The sequence below is a fragment of the Prinia subflava genome, chromosome 8, assembly GCF_021018805.1.
Source record: "Prinia subflava isolate CZ2003 ecotype Zambia chromosome 8, Cam_Psub_1.2, whole genome shotgun sequence".
Lineage (NCBI taxonomy): Eukaryota > Metazoa > Chordata > Aves > Passeriformes > Cisticolidae > Prinia > Prinia subflava.
In genome coordinates this window covers 22737890-22761625 of record NC_086254.1, presented here as the reverse complement: position 1 = coordinate 22761625, position 23736 = coordinate 22737890, and the positions used below count along the sequence as shown (strand labels likewise).

The 23736-nt window shown below is 48.7% G+C and overlaps 1 protein-coding gene across 1 annotated transcript; it reads right to left on the bottom strand.

The window, feature by feature from the left end:
* Positions 1 to 4226: 4226 nt before the first annotated feature.
* Positions 4227 to 22961, bottom strand: SLC9A8 (solute carrier family 9 member A8). The gene is made up of 16 exons (XM_063404147.1): positions 22857 to 22961; positions 22173 to 22351; positions 21777 to 21857; positions 18642 to 18700; positions 16093 to 16176; positions 15068 to 15169; positions 14247 to 14281; positions 13539 to 13682; positions 12247 to 12385; positions 10987 to 11092; positions 10714 to 10830; positions 9908 to 9990; positions 8595 to 8706; positions 7966 to 8186; positions 6764 to 6910; positions 4227 to 5595 (listed from the first exon to the last, which is right to left on the bottom strand). Exons 1-16 carry the CDS (start codon positions 22862 to 22864, stop codon positions 5464 to 5466), a joined length of 1749 nt encoding a protein of 582 aa, XP_063260217.1. The 5' UTR covers positions 22865 to 22961; the 3' UTR covers positions 4227 to 5463.
* Positions 22962 to 23736: the final 775 nt, after the last annotated feature.

Genomic DNA, 23736 nt, shown 5'->3' with positions numbered 1-23736 from the left:
ATAAAAACAGAACAAAAATAGACCCCAGTGCCTGAGATGTGCCCAGGGTGCAGCCCAGGGTACAGTCTCTCCTGCAGTTTGCTCTCTGGGCCCTTGGCCTTTGTTTTTCCAACCTGGTGCTCTGATGGCCAAGTAGGAACTTGGTTGTCTTAAAAATTGTACCTGGCAGGGCAGGCTGGGAGCCAGGAGGCCCAGAGGGGCATCTACCTCCAGTGCCAGCTCCTAGAGCCCCCTCAGCCACGTCCTCTCCTGCTGGGGAGTGGGACTGTCCACACAGCTACCTCAGCTGGCAGCACCTCCCCGCAGGTCTCAGGGACTGCTCTGTGTGCCAGCTGTGCTCCCCTCGAGTGGAAGCCACCACTGTCCTACAGACAGAAGTGGGAGCTTGTCTTTGGAGCCGGGATTTGGGGTCACAGCAACCCTGGAGTGAGGAGTGACAGTCCCAAGGAATGACCTGCAGGCAGGGAACTGCAAATCTGTGGGTGAGCACCACCCCAGGGAAGGGACTGTGGCCCAAGGGTGTCCCCAGTGCTGGGACAACGGGGCTGCTCGTGCCATCTGCACTGGGCAGCAGCATCCCACAGGATTGTATTTGCCTTTGGAGATCAGTGAGGGCAGCACCCCACGGGTAGAACCTGGCACACAAAGGAACAAGAAGCTGTGCCAGAGCCTGGTGCAAAGCTGTCCACAGGATAACCCCACCTGGAAAGCTCCCTGTGCCCCATCCCTGCTCCTCCAGTACATGAGGGGATCATGCAGGGGATCTGCTGACCATTCATCATGTTCCAGAAGTTGTCATTTCTAAAGTAAATTCACTCATGCAAATCCATGTCTGGCTGGGCTCAGCTCCGTGTTAGCAGCTGCACTCCACGAGAACAGGAACGGGGACAGGGATGGGGATGGGGAAGGGGATGGGGAAGGGGCAGAGCGTGGCCAGGCTGGGTGCCACGGGTGAGCCACGCAGAGAGGGGCACAGCCCGTGGGCTGGCACGGGCACCTGGCACCAGCAAACCTCCTCTGCCCTGGCAGCCGGGCCTGCCCAGTGCCACAGCCGTGCTGTGCCCGGGACCCTGCCACACCCCTGCGTGTCCCCCGGGCCATCCCGGGCCATCCCGGGCCATCCTGGGCCACCCTGCTGCTGCCCATTGAGAGGAGCTCCCAGAGAGGGACCAGGGGCAGATTTCCCGTTGGGGGACACAAACACGAAGGGCTGCTGCCATCTCCTGGGGGCTCTCAGGGCACGGCCACCCCGGCTGGACAGGGACCAGGACTGACTGGCCAGGCTGGGCACGGGGCAGAGCCAGGCTGGGCACGGGGCAGAGCCGGGCACGGGGACAGAGCATTGGGTCCCTGCTCTGCCTGCCACCCCCCCCAGCCAACTGCTTTGGCCCCTGCTGGCTAAAAACAGAGTGTTCCAGAGATCACCTGAAGAGGACAGGGAGAAAGACACTGATCTGCCAATCCCTCAGGTCCTTTTTTGCTCCAGAAAACCTCCAGATCAGCGTTTTCATCACACAGATCGGTGTGAGAATGCCCAACACAGAGAGCCTCAGTGCTGGGGGTGTGTAATCTCCATTCCCAGACACTCCTGCTGCCCAGGGCAGAGGAGCTGCAGCCACCCAGCAACCCCCAATCAGTCCAATGAGCTCCACGTGCTGTGGCCAGGACAAACAGCTGGTCCAGGGCTGGGCACTGCCCGGGGACTCCTCTCTGCCAGGCTGGCTCCATCCCTGGCACAGCTGGGGCCAATGTAGCCGTGACCCCAGCTGGGAATGGTGCCCACAGCTGCCACCAGTTACCTGAGGATTGGAGACCGCCCCTCCCTCCAGGGCAGCTCCCCGGGTGCTGCGGGTGGGCTGAGCCCTAGAGGAGGGTGGGGGCTTCCCTCTCGGAGCTGAGGCCCAGCGGGGTTTGGAAGGGGGTTCCTGATTGCAAGGGCCAATTTCTTTGTGTTTGTTCATGCTGCAGTGGGTGGGAAGGGAGCTGGGGGCTGCAGTGCTGTTTTGCTGCTCAGTGAGAGCCTGGCCCTGAGCAGGAAAGGAGCCAGGGCTGCCTTGGGGTGGGTTTGGGGCCTGGGGGCTGCACCACGGGCGCTGCATTTCCCACTCTGTGCTGGCTCACTCGGGGGTCTGAGGGCACAGCTACAGCTCCAAGGTGGCAGGGACACAGTCTGTCCTAGGAAAGGAAAATGGGGAATAAGGTGACTGTCAAGGAAAGTTAGCAAAATCATAAATGAATGTGAAAATCAAATACAACAGAAATTTCTTCCAGTGGTTCTGAGCTATGGAGGTTAATGTGTAGTTTGAGGGAAAGTGAAGTCTAAACTCTCAGTTGTGCAAGTGTGATGATATTTTAGTGCAGTTGCTTTTTAAATAGCTCACCCACCCTCCCATTCCTCCAGCTTTATTGCCTCAAATTATTTCGTTCCTTCTGCCGGTGGTGGTTAATTGAAGGTAAGAAATGCTTCCAGCTGGGGCTCTCAGCTCTTGTCCTGGTGCTGGGCAGGGCTGGGAGCAGGACCAGCCCCACCAGCACCTCTGTGCTCCAGCAGGGCCCCCTAAGCTCACCCATCTCCTGCTCCAGTCTGCAGGGTGAATCCCTGATGAGGATCCCACCAGCTCAAAGCAGAGCTGCCCTCAGTAATGCCCAGGGAGGCCCAGAGGCTGCAGGTGCCCAGGTCCTGCTGTGCCCCTCCTATGGCCCCGGCGCTCTCGAGGCTGGGCAGCCTCAGCCTGTGCCCCTGACCCTTAAGTGCAGCCCCCCAGGGGGACACCTCCCCTCGGGTGTGTGAGCTCACCTGGGGACACAGGCATGGGGAAAAGGCAAAGGGTGTTTGATCTGCACAGGCCTCAGTGCTGCCCCGGCCTCCCAAAGGCTGAGCTCCTCAGGGCAGGGAAGGATCTCGCTTGTGGCAGCCTTGGAATTAGGCTGGGGAAACAGAAGTTAGGATGGAGGAGCCAACTTGTGAAAAGAGGGTTAGGGCGCTCAGTATTGGTCTGATAAAATAGGAAATTATCTAAAGTAACTGCCAGGCAACTCAGTAAAGAATACTTATTTTCTAAGTATATTAAATGAAGAACTCCAACCTGTGAAATGACTGACAGAAAAGCCATTGTACTGATAAATGAATATGAGCACTGGGCACTATGGTAAAATCTTCCTTTGGTTCCAGAGTAAGGGAGCTAGCTTTGCTCTCTCAGAATTCACACTTAAATCCACGTTGTGACACACCTAATATTGTGTTAAGTTTTAGAACAGCTGGTTGTCATTCCAGCCATCCCCGCGGATTCTCCGCTGGAGTCGCTTCAGCGCGGTCCCTCCGTTCATCGCCGGGTCCCGCCGCGCTGCCCCGGCCGCCGCCAGGGGGCGGCAGCAAACAGCTCACCTGGCGGCAGGTGCGGAGAGCCGGGCACCGGGAACGGGACAGAGCCGGGCACCGGTACCGGGAACGGGAACGGGACAGAGCCGGGCACCGGTACCGGGAACGGGACAGAGCCGGGCACCGGTACCGAGAGTGGCACCGGGACCCGGAACGGGACAGAGCTGGGCACCGGGAATGGCACCGGCACCGGGAACGGGACCGAGCCGGGTACCGGTACCGGGAGCGGCACCGGGACCGAGCCGGGCACCGGGAATGGCACCGGCACCGGGAACGGGACCGAGCCGGGTACCGGGAACGGCACCGGGACTGAGCCTGGCACCGGGACCGGCCGGGAGCTGCAGCCCTCAGGTGCGTCAGCAGGACGGAGGCATTGTGCCACCGCCGTGTCACAGCAGCTCCATCCCTGCACACCCGAGGAGCTCTCAGGGATGCTCCAGCAGCTCCTGGGTGTGAAGGTTCAGGGGAGACCCAGCAGAGGATGGATAACAAGGTTAGTTCAGTCTGCCGGGGGCTCCAAGGGTGACAGGAGGGCTGATTGTCACACAGGGGGCTCCAAGGGTGGTGACAGGAGGGCTGATTGTCACACAGGGGGCTCTAAGTGTGGTGACAGGAGGGCTGATTGTCACACAGGGGGCTCCAAGGGTGGTGACAGGAGGGCTGACTGTCACACAGAGGGCTCCAAGGGTGGTGACAGGAGGGCTGATTGTCACACAGAGGCTCTCTCAGCCTGCTCAGCCCCAGCTGGGCATGTCCCAGCTCTGGGACACACCGAGGCCCTTCCACAGGCAGAGAAAGGGCAGCATGGGACAAGACGTGGTATTTTGAAAAACTGCTCACACAAAGGTTCGGGATTCTGAATGCATTCTTGAACTTTTATTCTCTCAGTAGGTAAGGAGTGGATTAAAAAACTCAGTCGCAAAACCAGACCAAAACAAAGTCTCCCATCTTCAGAAACAAACATGTGCATTTGCATGTCAGATTTGGGTGCTGAACTGTAATTCACATCCCGACAGTGGATATGCAAATAACCAAGGAGGAATTTGGCAGTGGGAGCAAACTGCTGCATGTGTCACCATGGCAAACGTGCAACAAACACGTTCAGGTGCTGGCAACGCTGAGCAAACACTGGGCCATGGAGAACAAATGCAGTGATACCACAAGTTCTGAAACAGTGTAAGCAGAAGAGAAAAATGGGACAGCTTAATGGAAGCTGTTTGGCACTTCCCAGCAGAGGCTGCTTCAGCCACGTGCAGGATGAGTCTTCCTGTACCTGGATTAGATTTGGTAGGTTCTTTTTCCTCATGTACATGCTGCTTTTGCTTCCACTGAATCTTAAAAATTCAACTGGTAAATTCTGGAGTGTTAGGGACACTTCATAAATTAGGAAAAACAGAAGCTGCTCATTTCTAAGATTTGAAACCAAAGTGCCTGCAAGGAGCAACTCCCCATTACAGAAATCCAACTGCAACTGGCTTTAGCCAGAGAAAAAAACCTACAATTTCAAATGCAGTTCTGTGCTGTCACAGGCCCACACTTCCCCAAAACCATGCTATAATCAGTACTGCGGATTAGATCCCTTAGTATAAAACCAAAAATTCCCATAAAACAGAAATCAAGTATTTCTTAAGTCACGAAACTGCATTTTCAGAGGTGATTCCCTGTATGTGCAACATCTGCTCTTGTCAAGGTATGCATCTTTTCTGCATTCAAAATGTGCAAATTCCACAAATTATACATTTCTTCCAGTCAGATTCCCTTACTAGCGTTGAAACAAGTTCACAGTATAAACTGTCCAGACTCCTCATGCTGTGAATGAATGTGTTTATATATATGTATATATATATAAAAGGTAAAGTGCAATTCGTTCTGTTCTGCAGAGCCACCCGAGGGCCCTGCACTGCAGCGCGTGGTCGCAGCAGGTTTTGGGATGGGAGGAAGCCCCCAGTTAACCACGCCATGGTCTCCTGGCAGAGGGTCTGCTTTTCCACGGGCTGTGTGGGATTCGCTGTGCAGAGAGGCTGAACAAGGGCTGCTCCTTCAGCCCGTGCAGTGTCAGAGCCCCGCGGGCTCCCCGCGCCCGCTCAGCGCGCGCCCGCCCCGCTCTGCTGCAGCAGCTCCTGCTCGTCGTCCTCGGAGCCCGAGGGGCCCTGCCGCACCTCCTCGTACCACTTGTTGGTCAGGGTCTTCATCTGGATGCGCCCGTCGTGCAGGTCCTGGCAGGGCAAACAGGGCTCGTGTCACTGCTGCCATGCCAGGGCACGGCAGGGCACGGCAGGGCACACTCCTCACAAATACCCTGCCCCTGCTCCCTGAGCCCTTCTGCCTCCCCACAGAAACACTGACCAGGGCTCGGGCACTAATTACTGCTGCAATTACAGTTTTGGTGATGGGTGTTTTCACCTGTGTTCTCCAGACAGTCCTGCTCTGTGTTTGAACAATCCTAACGCTGTGTGGAGGGCCTGGCTTTGGCTCTCTCCTCGTGTTCCCAGGGACACTTGTGGCCTGCCCTGGTGATTCACATGCTTATTTTTCCAGCCTTTGGTTGCAATCTGGATGGCAGCCTGTGCTTTTGGCTACCAACTACGAATCAGATGCTTACTTTGGTTTCTTGATTCCTTTCTGGTTTTGCAATAAATGACTTTAGTTTTTGTAGGAAAGTGCTGAAAGGGTACTTTTGAAAAGTACAAAACAAGGGGAAAAACAGTACTTTTGAGGAGGCGAGGAAGATGGAACTTAGACAAAATTATGAACTGCACAGCCAAAATGCTTCTGTGGGAAATTTGAAAAACAGTGAGTTCTGTGGCTAAGGAGCTTCAGATTTCTGAAGCATGGGAGTGACAAAGGCACAGTATTTACACCAGTATAACACTAACCAGTGTTAGGTTACTGTCAGGTGTTGTTTTGCATTTAAAGCCTCAGAGCCTTGGTCTCTGGAAGGTGAAGGGTGCAATGCTGGTGCCTGTTTCCAAGACAGGAACTGCACTCTGCAGCAACATCACAGCTCCACAAGTCACAGGACCACTGACAGTAAGAAGAGGCAGGAACTGTGTGTGACAGCACTTTAAAACCTCTGCCTGAGTGGCAGCAGCTTTTTCTAGCAGCAGCCAGTGACTGCTGATGCCCTTCATGGCTCTCTGCATGATTAGAGGCCAGTTCAGCACATCCATACACCAGGTTTAACTGGGGTAGCTCCGAGATGCTCATTTAAGCCAACTTACAGAGCAGCTGCTCATTACAGCTGCTCTCTCCATGCATGAGCAATGCACAGATGTCCCACTGTCCCTACACAAGTCTGTGGCTGCACCATGAGCCCTGTGTGGCACTGAGGACAACAACCAACTCAACCAGTTTCTCTTCTTTAGGAAAATAAGAAAGACTTACTTCTTGTGTGAGTCTTCTGGTGAAGAAAGGATTCAAATACTCGACATCAAGCCGCATAAACCCTTTCAGGTTCTGGCGTTTTATGTACTGGGCTTCATATTCCTCCTCTGTGAGCTCTGATAAATGCTCGGATTCTATAGTGTTTCCCTAGAAAAATCACAATATCAGAATAACCCGAGAGAAGTGGCAGTCATCCCACCACCCTGCCTCAGCCCCTGCTCTGGGGAGTCCCTTATCACAACAGTTGTCATGCTGGAACAATATGGAAATGATCCCCAGCCTTGCAGGGCTTAGGGCTGTATGAGCCTGTTCAGCCATCGAATCCCTTAGCTCCCCTTTCCATGCTGAAAGGGAAAACACCTCAAATGTTCCATGTTTTGTATTGTCACTGCTGCTGAGAACAGGTTTCTGCTGTGCAGGGTTTCTCTTGTGAGCTGGACAATGCTTTCACCCAGCAAGCACCACTGCTGTCACTGTCCCACTGAAAATGGGCCCTGTCAAACACGCCCTGTCCCTGCCCTTCTCCTGCACCTCCTTGTGTGGACAGGGCAAGGCAATTCTAAAGACTACAATCAACCTCATGCAGAGAGAAATGTTCTTAAGATCCTCCAGAACAATACCCTGCATGTACTCGTCAATGTCTTAGAGAAAAACAGGCAAAAAAATCCCGTGATATTTTTTATTCTCCAGTCTTTTGCACAGGAGATTCCAGGGTGGTTTTGGCTTTGTCAGATCTCTTGCTTTGGCAGAAATTGCTTTAAAATAAAGTCCAATCAGAGGGGGGCTACAGTTACCACCTTCTCATGGTCTTTGACCTTTTCAAAATCATTTCCATCTGCCTTTCCTGATTAATTTCCATCGCACACTGTACCAGCTACTTTCTCTCTGTATATGACTCAATCCTCTATCATCTGCTTTATGCTTTTCCAGGGGTTACTATAATTTATATAGATCAACATGTAATTAGATTGAATTAAGAGACTATTTCTCCTCCCCTTGTCCAAACGTGTATTTTGCATAAACACTAACCAAACTCTGTCTTTGGGATACTTTAAAATTATATTGCTTAGCTTTGTCCTACTACCTTGGTTTTTTCTACTGCCTTCATCTTACTTTTTAGCAAAAGATCATGTAGTAATTCTGAAAAATGTTTAAACTGAAAAAAACCCCAGTGACCCTCTGAATGAAGACCCCAAACAAACCATCTTCTCTGTCTTGCTGAGATTGACGTCCTTCTTGCTCCTCTTGCGCGGTTTGGAGTCCTCGATGTCCACGAGGCGGATGAGGGGCATGGTGCCCCCTCCCAGCAGCAGGATGGTGAAGAGCACGATGATGATGGTGGTGGTGCCGATGAGCTGGCGCTTCTCAATGGGCTCCAGGCCCAGGTGGAGGCTGAGGGCGTAGGGAATGGCCCCACGCAGGCCTCAGGGAGAGAACAGGCATCAAGGGAGAGCCCCCACGGGCACCCGCGCACGCAGAGCCGAACCGCAGCGCTGCACCTGCCCAAGGCGCTGCAGTCCTGTGCATGCCATGATCTGCCACCCCAAAACAAGTCTGAGCACTTCAGACTCTGCTGCTCAAACTGTGAAGCTGCTGGGCCGAGAGAGACAAGCAGCCTCTGTGCACAAAAGTTCTCGTGGGGCTCACCGGAGCAAAGTCCTCCAGCACAAAGAGGAAAGAGAACATTTCTTGCACTTGGGTTTCAGAATAGTGCAAATGTTCAGCTGAGTTTTGCTCAGCCAATGGAAAAACAGTTCCTCCTAGAGCAGGCCACACAATGAAAGAGATAAAACATTTTTTCTGGTTCTCAGTATTTTGAGCTTTAACTTACCACTAAACCACATGATAAACATCATTTTGGGAGTGATTTTATGATCGCGGAAAAAGTTGAGTAGGTAAGAAAGCGGAAAAATGTTCACTGCTCTACCAAACAGAACGAGCACCTGAAAAACAGAAATAAAAGCATAAGACCATTTGATGTGTTACATCCACAAGGCCCCAGCTGGTTTTACAGGGGAAGGTGAATATGCTCTTTTTGCTCACAGGCAGGTGTGCTGCTCCATGAACAGAAACCCCTCAGCACAGGGCATTGTGGAATTTTACTCCTGAAACATTTTGTCTGCTTGACTGAAACTAAATCAGACCTGCCACTGATAGAGACCAGGCTGCTTTACTCACAATAGATAAATGGACCCCAGGAGGCGTTCCAGGGAGACCAAGAATGACTTTGGGTAAAAGTGCTCCTCAGTTCAGTCAGTTCAGCTCCTTTAATCACTCCCCTGGCGCAGCAGCCAAGAGGCAATAAGGTATTTATTTCTATTGTCTCCCAGTTGCTCAGAAAGGCCAGGAGCCAAACAAACAGCACACCAGCCTGTTTCTCAACACTTCCCTGGGTACAGCTATAAAACATACCCCACACTGAAGCAACACTTTGAGAGCAGAAAAGAAAAAAAGGGGACTATTGATATAATGGCAAACAATTAACAAACACAGGGAAAACTTTAACTCAGAAAAAGGCAAGGTTTTCTCAGAGCATTGTTTTTAAGCTCCACTACAAACAGACCTTGATAAGGTAAATATCCTAGAATTAGTCAGCAGGATCCTTGAAGGGCTGTGCTGTTTTCCTTAATGAATCACCCCAAATTACACAATTTGCATTATGCCTGAGAGGGCAATGCTACACAGAAGGAAGTGTCACACCTTAGATACACACTAGATAGGGAAGTAGTGTGTAATGCAGGCAGAGCAGTCCCCTGTGCTGATACCCTGTGTGGGAAGCTGCAGATAACAATCCCTCCCCTGAACCACTGAACAGGCCAGTGCACGCTGCTGTACCCAACTGGAAATGGCCCACGCTGCCCTCACTGGACTCTGCAAAAGGGAACACACCTCTCATGCTGGTATTAAACCATCAGAATGGCAACAGATGGAGGCAAGCCCCATGTGAAACGTAATTCACAGTCACTGCATTGAGGCATGCTGAAATGGGTTTAAAGACAAAGAACTGGAGAGGAATCAGACATTTCCTTATAAAAACCTATAAATCGTAACAATTATTCTAAAATATTTTAACTGTGAGGTGTTTTCCCCTTCCCCAATACCAAAAATACATCTAAAAAGATATGGAAGAAAGTAAATACCTACTATGCACCAGATGACAAAGGACATTTCAAACTTGTGAGGAAAACTAAAAATTGACAGGCCAAGAAATGCAAAAACACACGTTTCTGAAAAAGAGAAATCACATCTTAAATAAACAATTCTAGAAAACCCTTTCTACTCCTGTTATTAATTACTACATACAGTAGTACATAAAATGTGAGTTCCTGACCAAACCCTGGAGAGCTGCTGGTGCTCACTACAGAGAGGTTAAATTCACTTTGCAGAAAAGCCACTCCCTGATCACACTGCACCCTCCTGCCAGCAGTACAGAACTCATCCATGGCAGCCCCGGAAATCTTTGTGAGGCAGGAACATGTCACTTCTGCAAAGGTTTGGTTTGGAAAAGGAACTGGAAGGGCTCTAGGCCTCTGAACTGCTTGTACCACTGCTTCCAAAAACCTCCATATGTGAAGTTACTGTTTTTGCAAGTAACTTTTTATATAAAAAAATATTTAAAAAAATACCACTCAATCCCCATCTCCCAGAACTAAAAACAGACCAGAGGAACACACGAGTCAGAGATCTCTATCTGGCCATCAATCTTATGGCAAATCTTAGCAGGAGCCTGCAGGATGGGAGAGAGATTTACTGCGTGTTTTATCCAGTGTGGCAGGAAAGGTGACTCTTTGTGCCTTCCAGCCTCCACTCTAGGGAATTCCTCTCTTAAAGACAAGCACAAGGCTCTTAAAGACACACAAAGGCCTGGATGCAAATTCAGACCTCTGATGCTCCCAACAAAATCAAATTTTAAACGATTAATACCAGATTTAATAGCAGGCAGCACATACCACACATGAAAGCAACAGTTCTGAGTGTCTGCTGCATCAGGATCTGTGTCACTGGGGACAGGTTGTGGTGTGTGTAGTGGGACATCACGATGCCAGAGAACAGGATTGCCATGATACCTGTGGGCAAGAACGTGGCAGTCAGCACAAGACTCTGCCAGGATTTACTGCTGAGACCCTCCAGAGAATCTTCTCACAAGGCAAAACCTGTTTCTGCAGCAGTATAAATATTTTAACACATCAAACAGTGTGGTCAGAACTCATTCAGCTACTCACCTGAGAGTGAGATCCCTTCTGCAAGTCCATAAGGAAGGTAAGCAAAGATAATCATCATCCCAAATTCCAGGGAAGGTGTCTTCCTTAAATCAATGTGCTTTAGTACGTACACAAGCAAACGTTATGGAAAAAGTAAATTTAAAAATAAATCAACGAAATATTTTGATGTGTTCATTCCATTACAAAACAATGATTATGCTTAATGTACTTCTCTACTGAATAGCCAGTAAAATCTACATATTTGGCTTCTATTCATATATGGAAAGCTTAGGAATTTCTTATGTGAGGAATGTTTCCTATAGAAGCTACTGCTGGTAGAAGTCTGTCAGAAGACAGAGCGAGAGACAAAAGGAGATCTCTTACTGATGTGCCTCTATAATACTGGTAACAACAGGTAAATCAAATACTTTTGAGGCACAGGTAACTGTAAAGGACAAATAAGCTGCTTTTCTCTTAGTGTAATTTAGATATGATTCAAAGAAGTGTTGAACATGTGTCCCTCTTTTATTGTGATGTATGGAATAATTTTGAATTAGGCTGATGAACCAAAAGGGGAAATACATCTGTATTTAATCAAGCATTCTATTCCTGCTGTTCACAAGGTGTTTGGCAGTTTGTCCCAGCTGACAGGACTAACTGCTGTACAGCCCAGAGCTCACACAGTGAACTCAGAGCCAGCATTAAACAAGCTCAAAAGCAACAAAGGTGTCTGGGCTACAGCAAACAGCCCCCCTGATCCCAGCAGAGCAGCTCCCGGGTTGTTTAGCAACCAATTCATGGATGTGGAAGAGGCAAAATATAACCCAGAGTAAATCCAAACAGAACAGTGTCTGCATTCAGCTGCCTGCACATGATCCATAGGGACAAATGAGCTGGGCTGACTCAAAGGCCCCAGGGAAAAGCAGCTTTTTTTTCTTTTTAATTAACTGTTTTATGTATGTAAAAAAGAAGCCATATGCTTGTTAAAATGGATTGGTATTGAAATGGAATTAATATATTCTGAATTTACAAAACAATTACCATATCTTATAATACTCCAATGCACATAAGCTATTATACAACATTTCAGACCTTAATTATGTTCATAAAAATTTGATGCCACTTTTAATACACATCCATGCACACTAACAAAAAACCAAATTAATATCTAATAAGAAATATCCTCTAAGAAATGCTGGAGAAGATGGGAAGAAAAATACTACTAGAATGCTGAGGTTCACCAATGTATACCTATATATCACCAAAATTAAAAAAGGATATTAATGCAGAAATAAGACCAGTAAGTGTGCCAAGTGCTGCAGAGCCAAAGAACATCTTGAGAAAGTATCCCAGTGCCTGTAGAAAGGTTTGCCATCCACTTACATCTGACATATTTTCCCTTGTCAAACCTTCTGCTGTGCTAGATACAATTAAAAGAGAAATAAAAAGAAATGGTTATACATTCTAAGCCTGGATCCAAAAATATCAAACATCTTTTGAGCATAACAACAAAAAAGACTTCCATTTCTTTGTTGCTACCACTCTTAAAAGGCTTTTACTGTGATATATATAACAAGAGAAATGTCAAAAGACGTTAAATCAAGCCTTAGTGTAATCCCCAAAGGGAAACCTAATTCTGCTAAAAATCCAGCACTGCTCCTCTGAAGAATCCCAGCATGGCGTAAATAGGCTATGGTGATGCCCAGCTCTTCAAAACAACATTCAGACTCTGAACAGGAAAAGGAAACACATTTTACACTGGTGAAAACTCATGTGATCCTCTGAGAAGAACAAATGAACAGGAAGAACTCTCATCAAATATTTAGGTGTGGATGAGAGACAAGAAGGTCACTGAAGGAAAACAAAGCAGCTCTTAACAGGAAAGGGGAGAAACCTCTTTGAATTTCAGGAGTGTATTTCATGGAAATTCTATGCAAAGAACACACAGATTCTAACTAGTGTTTCTCTTGGCTGCTTTTTGCCTTCATCATCTTCCCAAAAAGCACAACAACTGTAAAAAAAAACCAATTAATTCATCAGAAAATTACTCTGACTTCACTACCTGCTGGTACAGCTGTTCCTTCCATACATTCACAGTCACATCTATTGGTTTCAGCAATAACATAAAGATATATTTATCCAGTTTTTGTTCTTTCAGCCCCAAAGAATTATCACAGGCAAAAGATAATGATACTGGATGCCAATGGCACCGAGACAGAGCAGCTCAGGCAAGGGAAATATTTCTGTGCCTGACAGGGGACACACGTGGGGCTCCTGCTGTCAGGACCCTCAGATGGAAAGAGAGCTGATAATGAATGGAATTAGAAAGCAATCAATTATCTAGGGTCAGGGAGATAAGGCTCTGAGGTAGGGGAAATGAGGCAACCATTTACTGTCTCTGCCTATGCAGTTCGTGTTACAGATTGCTTTTTACACAGAAGCATCATCCAGAATTCAGCTTCACCCCTGGAATACAGGATTTGTTCCTAATGAAGATGGAAGGATTACTGGATATCTAACAGAAAACGATGTAGTTACTGTTTCCATAAACACGTGTGGCTCAGTGCACTTACTTAGTCAGGACAATTGAGACTGCATCGTTGAGAATACTTTCTCCAAAAACCAACATGTTAAGCACAGGATCCACATTAAGGGCATTGAAAATGGCAATAGTAGCCACAGGGTCAACTGCAGATATTAAAGAGCCGAACGCAAAACTGTGAGAACACAAAAGAGGAAACCAGATGAAAGAAAGTAGCTTACACGAATAACAGTAACAAAGCCCATTGGTGTTACAGTTTCTACACAAAGTGATAAGTTTGTACTCTCTTTCAGTCTAAGAACTTGGTCAGTTGCCAAGTTCTTGAAAAAAATCTACATTACTGATACTGAAAAATTTATTCTGTCTTTTAAGAGAAGATTTGGGCACGGAAGTTATACCATTATCACATATATGAATACTACCAACTAATCAAAGTTTACAAATCTTAACATTTGGTTAAAACCAAATGATACCAGATACCCAGTATCTGTCTAAAGAAATCACTGAGCACAGAACAGACTAGAATACAATAGAGTGGAATATAATACAATACTATTTGGAAATAAGGGCATAATAAATAGGGCATAGAAGTATTCCATCTATTTCTTAGTTTCATATACAATGTTGGATCTCAGCAATCTAAACACTAACCAAAAGAGGTGGCCAGCTGCATTTCCCCCTGCAGCTATCCCAAAGAAAGCTCCATTTCATACACTACACCATTTCCCCAAGAGCTTACCTGTCTGTCATGTTGAGTTTATAAATGACATCAGCCTGAAAGAACAGGTAGAACATAATCACAATCAACTGTGGTGTTCTGCTGCTCTTAAAAATCAAACTATTCATCAAACCCCAGGTTTATTACTACGAAAAATTTACAGTAGTGATGTTATTATCCAGTTTAACACTGCCCTCCAACAGAAATCTCCTGCTTCTGGTCACCCAAGATCAGGGCACTAGAGCAGAGTAACCAATACATTCAAAGGCAGAGAAATCTGAGTGCAAAGAAATACAGAATGCTTCGCCCACCAGAATGAAGTCTGAGACAAAAGATAAATATCTGTGTCCATATTAATCAACGGGAAACACCAAACCCCAGAAGCAAAAAAAAAAAAAAATTAATACTGTAGAGTCTGAGATGGCTCTGAAGAACACAGGCTGTGGAACAGCCCTCCATCAGGAAGACTGTCAAGTTAGAAAACAGTAAAACTCGAGCCTTAATTGCTTTTCCCACAGAACATGCTGTGTCACAGAGTCCCAGAGTGGCTCAGGTTGGAAGGGACCCCTGGGGTCACCTGCTGCACCCTTCCTGCTCCACGGGCCCTTGGAACACCCGGGATGGTGTCCAGAGAGCCCCTGAGTGCTTCCAGCAAGGAGAGCCCACGGCCTCTCCTGCAGTACCCATGGAAGGGGCTGTGTAACATTCCCTGGGTGAGAGCAGAGAACCAACTGCACCTTGTCACCCAGGAATTCACCTTCACTCTACTGGTCTGCTCTTGAAAAATGGACTTTCAAATAAAAGCCAGATAAACTTAAGTGCTTCAAAGCAGTAAGTCTTACCCGGCCCAGGAAATAGATCCCTCCACCGACAATGAAAGCTGATATTGCAGTGCCAAATACTGAGAACAGAATGATGGAACCAATGTTCTGAAAAAAATTACCCTGGAACACAGTAATACAGTAAGTAAATCAGTAAAAATGGCCTGAGGGAAAGCTCATGTTTGGGTTTGCATTTAATTAGATTCTAATTCACAACTGGGTTTCCAGTTATGAAGGCTCAGTTTGGTTCCTGGTACCCCAGGACACACATCCACACCATCTGCCTACAGAGACTGCAGCTCTCCTGAAGACAACAGCAATTCCTGATTCCCAGGACTGAATCCCAGTCTGGCACCATAGCAAGAACCAATCCTCGGGCAAACAGCTGGATACCCAGGAATGACACATTCCCCACCTGGCAAAGTGTAATCCCTCTGTTGGAGACAGGGCATGAGAAAAAGGCTTGTACACATCCCCACTGCCAGTCCATTGCTTGTGATTCTGTATGAAAATGTCTCCAGTGCTGGTGCCAGCTCCTGGTGTCACCATGCCACTGTTGCTGCCTCTCCTGCAGCACAGCTGGGGCAGAAGGGCTGCACTAGGGAGCACCAAACCCCCTTGGCCAGGATGAGAGCTGTGAGAAATGCCCAAGGAAACACAGGCCCCAGGCAAGGTCAGAACCTTACACACATTTTCCTCTTAAGCTGTTGAGGGACCCCACCTTTCCCACTTCTGATCTTACACCTTTCCACTTCTCCTCCTTCACAGCAGCCTTTGTACAGCTCTGGTGAGGTAAGAAACCTCTCCAGCCACGGAAAACCTCGTCTGTGCTGCACCTGACACCCTGCCAGCACTCAGCTATCAGCAACAAGCTACACTCCCTGCACTCTGGGATGAAGAGGTTTAAATTTTGCACTCCCAATTCCCTAATGATTATTATAATGGAATTTAATGCAATTATCCTAAGCTCCATGAAGATAACTAAAAGCAGAATCTGTTCCAAACAAAACCTCAACATCCAAAATGAGTGTCTGGCAGGGACTGACCTTGTGCAGTGAATATCCAGATTCAAATATAATAGGTGGAAGCAAAAGCAGAAAAAACATATTTGGACGAAACATTTCTTCTTCCTGCAAAAAAAAAAAAAATTCAGGGATGTCATCATTATTGAAATAACATCAAATCTTCCAAAAGAAAAGCTACTAAAAAACAGTGATGGAAAATGAAAAATCTTTCTCTCCTCTTATCTCAAAATAGACTACAGTAAACTATTCCAGGGCTGCTACTTCTATTGCTCTTTTTCAACCCAGTGATAGAAATCTAGGAGTTACCTATTTAAATCTCCAAAAAGAGCTGCATAGAAAATAGATTCTTTATGGTAAAAGAAAAATCTTCCTGTTTCCACAAAAAGTATTCCCACTTTATCAGAGAGTCTGGAAATGTGTAAGGACTGCCAAGGAACCGTGACCTCCTGGCCACAGTTTGAACAGAACAGCTTAACTGGGACCAGGCAGTTTCACTGGAAAACTCCTCACCTGACAGGGAGATCACACCACCAGCCCAGGGCCCCTGCAGGTGACCAGGCTCAGGTGACACACCACTTGAGGGCCTGAGGCTGCATTCTTCTCAGCAAATGTAATTTCTGCCTGAATTGAATGGTACTGCTCTGATGGTTCCTTTTGCCATCACAGTGATATAAATGGAACCCACCATGAGGTAAGATGCTATTTTTTTGTGTCCTCGGTCTTTGTCACTTATCTCATGCCCTGGCTAGCTCTGCTCATGCTGTACCCCCAGCCTGGCACCCTGGTTTTCTGCAAATGACTCCCAGCTGAAGGGGCCAGTCTCTTCACCCACCTGTTTACTCCCTCCTGCTCCCCCCAGCACAGAACATGTCAGAGCTGTCACCTCTGTAAGCACCAAATAACTTGTTTAAACCCAGGCTAAACAGCTGATGGACTGCTCTGTCCTAACACCAGCTTTCAAACCAGAGGTACTCATCTCTTTAAAGTCTCATTCCTGACTGTACCACTGATAATCACCTTAAAGGATTTGGGGGGCTTAGAAAACAAAACTCATCCTTTGGACTAAAATGCCCGCACAGTGCAGTGAATGCAGGGCTGGCACTGCCAGCACAGCCACAGCACACAGCAAACCCACACTGCAGCCACTGCACACTGCAAACCCCACACTGCACTCACTGCACACAGCAAACCCCACACTGCATTCACTGCACACAGCAAACCCCACACTGCATTCACTGCACACAGCAAACCCCACACTGCACTCACTGCACACTGCAAACCCACACTGCAGCCACTGCACACAGCAAACCCACACTGCAGCCACTGCACACAGCAAACCCACACTGCAGCCACTGCACACTGCAAACCCCACACAGCAAACCCACACTGCAAACCGCACACTGCATTCACTGCACACAGCAAACCGCACACTGCATTCACTGCACGCTGCAAACCCCACACTGCACTCACTGCACACAGCAAACCCCACACTGCACTTACTGCACACAGCAAACCCCACACTGCACTCACTGCACACAGCAAACCCACACTGCAGCCACTGCACACAGCAAACCCCACACTGCATTCACTGCACACAGCAAACCCCACACTGCATTCACTGCACGCTGCAAACCCCACACTGCACTCACTGCACACAGCAAACCCCACACTGCACTCACTGCACACAGCAAACCCCACACTGCACTTACTGCACACAGCAAACCCCACACTGCACTCACTGCACACAGCAAACCCACACTGCAGCCACTGCACACTGCAAACCCCACAGAGCAAACCCACACTGCACTCACTGCACACAGCAAACCCACACTGCAGCCACTGCACACTGCAAACCCCACAGAGCAAGCCCACACTGCAGCCACTGCACACTGCAAACCCCACAGCCCTGAAACACAGCTGGACAAGCAACTGAGAACAATGGAAAGGGGGGACTGTGTTTGTGCTGCATGGGAGCAGAGGAAAATAACCCTGAGGACTGTGACTCAGCTGTGCTAGCCGGGAACTACCAGCAAGTACAAGGTCTCAGTGGTGAACTTGAACGAACACTTAGTAAGGCACGATCACTAGAAATTACACTACAAAGTTTCCAGGGCAGGGATATGATCCAAGATTTCCTTTGTACAGGGATATAGCCTGGAGTTAATATTTCATTTTTTATCTTATCAGATAAACAAAAGGTACTTACTAAATTTATAATCATTCATAACCATGCAATAAATGCATAATTACTGATTAGAAATTTTCACATCTAAAATATGACAGCCTATGTTAAAACCTAAACTTTATTACAGTGAAAGTAACTCAGGTAAGCAAATAATAATGTGATATCTGTGGCCTTTCACCTTGGCTGACAACATGAGCAAGCACAGCTTCCCAGTGCCTCCCAAGACGTGACCAACACTTCCCAGAGAACCCCCCCCTGCTCATCAGCTGTGATCAGTATTTCCTGTGTTTAGAGGAAAACACTCTAAAACATAGAGCATTACAAAGCTTTTTTCATAAGACTTAGGGATTTTTCTACAATTAAGAATCAATTGTTACAACTATACCTTCCAGTTGGCCAGCTTTTGAGCCTCTATGATTTTTATAAAAGCTCCCATAAGGATACCTAGGAGAGAATAAGAAAACATTCTGAAATAGCCACAAAACACATCACTGTTCACCAGCTCTCCAAGTTTTAGAAGTGAAAACAAGGCAAGACATGGTGCAGCAAATCTTTTATTCCTAAACCACAAAAACACTGAGTGGTTTGGGTTTAATACCCAGATACCCAGTTTCCAACACGTTACATAAGTGCAGAGTTTCCCTGCACAACAGATTGTCTCTCAGGATATCCCAGCCCCGAACAGAGCCAGTGAGAGGGTGATGCTCACTGGTTCAGAAAGATAACAGGCTTAACCGCTCAGAAGCGCTTCTCGTCTAAGCTGCACTCAAATGAAATTTCACCTCTCTGGCTGAAGAATCAGGAAGTTGTGTTTGGGGCATCTGTGCCTCATGTCACTTCAATGTTATTTGCAGTTAAAGCAGCTTAAATGAAATCATTCTTCTCCACAGAAGCGAATTATGTTTGAATGAAATCATAGCACTTTCTGGCAATGAAGAAGGCAACAAACTCTGATCAGGGTGGAGACCCTGTCAGAACTATTTTAAATGAATTACACACTGTTTAAGTCATGTAAAAATAATGTGAATACAGAAGAATTTTATCAAGGCTGCTGCAAACTCAGTGGTTAAAGGTTATTGTACTCTTTCCTCCCACACATCTTCAAACATAAAGACATAAAACAGTAACCAGATTTCTTCTGGAAGTCATGGAGATAACTCATGAAGTGTCGTTAATTGTTCTCAAGCAGTTACAGGGAACTTGTCTTTAGCCAGATTTCAGGTCTGTGTTTCTGCATAGTTGTGTTTTATTATTTACAGAGTGGAGACTTCACAGTCAAACACTGGGACACAGAAGTCAAACACTCCAAATGAAAGGTACAGAGTGTCTGAGAAGCTCAAGTGTGCTTTCCTGTAACTCCAGTTAAGTGTGCTTTCCCGTAGCTCATGGGACCTCCTCTCATGCTGCAGCTAACAAAGAGTCTCACAAACAGAATCACATGGATTACTCCTGATGGATGTGTCACACACACAGAGCCAGGAGGCCTAAGCCTTCTTTTATACAAAAATCTGTGAAGGCATCAGTCCCAGAGGGTAGAAATAATTGTTCCATGAAATGGTTTCTATGGAAAGGAAAACATAAGTGAAGGAACATCAAAGTTCCTTGAAGGACAGGATGCAGATATAGCTACTCACATGCCACATACATTTACAAACTACTCTTCCTTTATTACTAAAGGAATGATTGCAGGTTTTGATCAGCTATTTCTATTAAATCAGGCAGGTCGGTTTTGACAAGGGGCTAATTAGAAGGGTAAGTCTGTAACAGTTAATCTATACCTCATTTTTTTGAAATTTTTATAGGCATTGTCTTGTTGCAACCCACCTTTATTTTTCCTGAGAACATGTTAAAACTCAGTAACAAATCAAAGAGAAAAAGCATTTCAGGAAACTATTTTTACCCACAAAATAGGATGGATCAACATCCAGCCTCAGAGAATGCACTCCTACCCTGTCCACCAGAGAGACACACCCTCTGGAAATCATAAACCAGAAGCTTCCAAGCAGCTCAGACAATGGGAGGAAAAACACTCGTGAAAATCATACATCTCTTCTCTGCTGCCACTTTTATTAGCCTTGAATAACTTCCTGAGAGCATTTGCTTAATTTACAAGTCAAAGCAGGACACACCTCACTTCTGGCACTGCTGGCAAAACTGCATACCTGACACAAGCTGTGCTCTTGCAGCTGAGCAGGGCATGCCCAGGAGCAGAGGGTCACCGAGCAGCCCTGGGCTGGCAGCTCCAGCGATGGCCCAGTGCTGAGCCCTGTCACCAGGGCCGAGGGCACCCCCAGTGTGACAGAGCTATAAACTACTACAGGAGGCTGAGGTGACACGGGCCATCTGCCACCCGGGCTGCTGCTGGGTGTGGCACCCTGTGACGCACAGGAATTGCATCTGCTGGTGTCCTGTCACCTCACTGGGGGGACACACTGCTGTGGCTCACCCCAAAACCCAACTGAGCCCCCTCCTGCACGGCCTCAGAGCAGCACTGCTCCCTCTGACCCCCCTGAGCTGCAGCAGTGGCAAAAAGATTTCCTGTGCCTTGAACAGATTTTGTTGGGGCTCACACCAACACAGCACACACCAATCCTAATCCAACAGGTAAAACCCTTCTCCTGCAGCTGAGATGCCAATATTGAGGAACAGAAAGAGAATGTCTGTGCCTCTGCTGCTCTGCACAGCTCAGCAGGAGCAGGCACACAGGCTGCCCCAACACCTCTGCCCTGCACTGCCCAGGATACACACAATGGCAGCAAAGAAAATCCAAAACTATGCCAACAAGAGCAACCACTGTACTGCTGCACTTTATATTGGGGTGCTGGGAACACTCAGACCAGGTCCTTTAAACATCAGACAGCATGCAGAGAAAATAATGAATGTATTTGGCATGATTTGCTCCTCATTTACACATTTATAAATCAGGAGCAACAGCGTACAAACAGATTAAATTACCCTGACATAAAACTACAGGCTCAGGAATAGTCCAAATTTAATCCAAATTACGTACACACTCAATCTCCATGAAGGGTGACATTCTTACAGCTCAGGCCATAGGAAGATCTCTTGTCATGGTCCTGCTGGGATAGGATCCAGCAGTCCAGGAGAGTTTTTGGGACAGCTGCAATGCCCAGCTACATTAAAATCCCACACTCAGACATAATTCTGTCAACACCGATATAAACACATTTACCCCCTCAAAGGGAAGGCTGCAGCCTCGTGACCAGGGAGTGCTGCACATCTTTCCTGCCCTGAGGATGCAAACTGGAGGAAGATGCCAAAGGACTCAGGTGGTGACATCTCTGTAGGTGTCATTCTCCTCGGCCAGTCTCTGCATGTATACTCATTTCTTTATTTCTTCAATCAATTTAACTCTATGAATTAGCTGTTTTCTCCAGTGCATCCAGTTTGGTGCATCTTTCTAGTGATGGCTAACACACAGCAGTGCACTGTCTCCTTCACACTACTGACAGTGCCTGGATTGACACAAATCCAACACAAAAATGCCACGGTTACTCACCTAGGGAAACAACAGCCACGCTCTCTGGTAAGAAATGAAGCCGGTATTCTATCAGTAAATGCACCAATATGATGCAAATAGCTGTGAAGGGGGAAAAAATGAGATTCAGGAGAGTTGGAAAGGAATAAAATATGCTTTAAAGTAGTATTTTTAAAATACACATGCAAAGTTCTCCTAATGATTTAGCAGACTTCACTTTGGCAATAAACCCAGAAGCACCAGTGTAAGCAGTAGCTCCCACCACCATAAATGTTCTAAATCCCTGTGCCTGTGCAAAATCCCACTTCAGAGAGAGAAGCAGAGGAGAAATAAACCACTCTGACTTTGGGCTGGCCTATGTCCTCAGACACAGACTGCAGTTTACAGAGATTAACAGACTGTCAGTTCATCATTCACCTATAACAAGAAGACTAAAAAAAATCGTCATGCCACTAGACTGTTCCTCTTGCTGTGCCTGGACTCCAGTCTGAACTGGGAGGATGGGTTTGGGAGGTGTAGGTGCCACCAGCTTGGTAGTAGCAGCCAGCAGAGTGTGGAGGGTGGCATTGATGACTTCATGGGTGGCATTTGCAGACCTGTCAGGATGATATAATATGTGATTATACTGGGTGGGAGCAGCACGACAAAGCCCACTACAGACAGACATGCACACATCAGCCAACCACCAGATCACGCTGAACTCGCACTGGCGACCAGCTCCTTACGGTGGCGTTTTAAAAGCAGTCTCTGGTCAGACGGACACTGGAAGTTCAAGTTCACGGAGCTCACTATTGCTGAGGTGCTCCACGCACCGCAGGCCCACGGCGCCGCAGCGCAGCCGGGTGTGCACAGCGCCGGCACTGCGGCCCGCGCCCGCCGCCCCCGGAGCCCCCGCACCGCGAGCCGCTGCCGAGGGGAGAGGCACCCCCGGCAGGAACGGCACAGCCCGGTACAGCCGTGCCCCGCAGCACGACCGACCCCGGCCGCCACGGCACGGCAACACACAGCACGGTAGTACAGCCGTGCCCCGCAGCAGGACCGATCCGATCCGGGCCCGGCCGTGGCCCGCAGCCCGGGCCGCCCCCGCCGCCCCGCACTCACTCCGCCATCTTGCCGGGCTGACGCTCCCGCGGCGCCCCGCGCGCGCCGCTTCCGGCGCTCGGGCGGCCACATCCGGCCGCGGAACGGCCGCGGGCGCGCGCCCCCGCCGCGTCACGTGACAGCGGAACGGCGGCGCGCGCGCTGGGCACGTCGCGGTTCTCGCGCTGGGGCGCCCCCTGTCGGCCGGGGCAGCTCCTGCAGCACCGCCAGCGTGGCACCCTGTCCCAGAGCCACCACGGCACCCTGTCCCTCAGAGCCACCACGGCACCCTGTCCCAGAGACACCACGGCACCCTGTCCCAGAGCCACCACGGCACCCTGTCCCAGAGCCACCATGGCACCCTGTCCCAGAGCCACCACGGCACCCTGTCCCAGAGCCACCACGGCACCCTGTCCCAGAGCCACCACGGCACCCTGTCCCTCAGAGACACCATGGCACCCTGTCCCAGAGCCACCATGGCACCCTGTCCCAGAGCCACCACGGCACCCTGTCCCAGAGCCACCACGGCACCCTGTCCCAGAGCCACCACGGCACCCTGTCCCTCAGAGACACCATGGCACCCTGTCCCAGAGACACCATGGCACCCTGTCCCAGAGCCACCACGGCACCCTGTCCCAGAGACACCACGGCACCCTGTCCCAGAGACACCACGGCACCCTGTCCCAGAGCCACCATGGCACCCTGTCCCTCAGAGACACCACGGCACCCTGTCCCAGAGACACCATGGCACCCTGTCCCTCAGAGACACCACGGCACCCTGTCCCTCAGAGCCACCATGGCACCCTGTCCCAGAGCCACCATGGCACCCTGTCCCAGAGCCACCATGGCACCCTGTCCCAGAGCCACCACGGCACCCTGTCCCAGAGACACCACGGCACCC

Bases quoted from the DNA above. Each gene is read 5' to 3' on its own strand.
- SLC9A8 (XM_063404147.1), bottom strand. The intron at 13,683-14,246 runs GTAAGCTCTTGG...GTGTTCTCACAG, and splicing joins AAACTCAACATGACAGACAG to TTTTGCGTTCGGCTCTTTAA. The intron at 9,991-10,713 runs GTATGTGCTGCC...TCTCTTTTTCAG, and splicing joins AACTGTTGCTTTCATGTGTG to AAACGTGTGTTTTTGCATTT.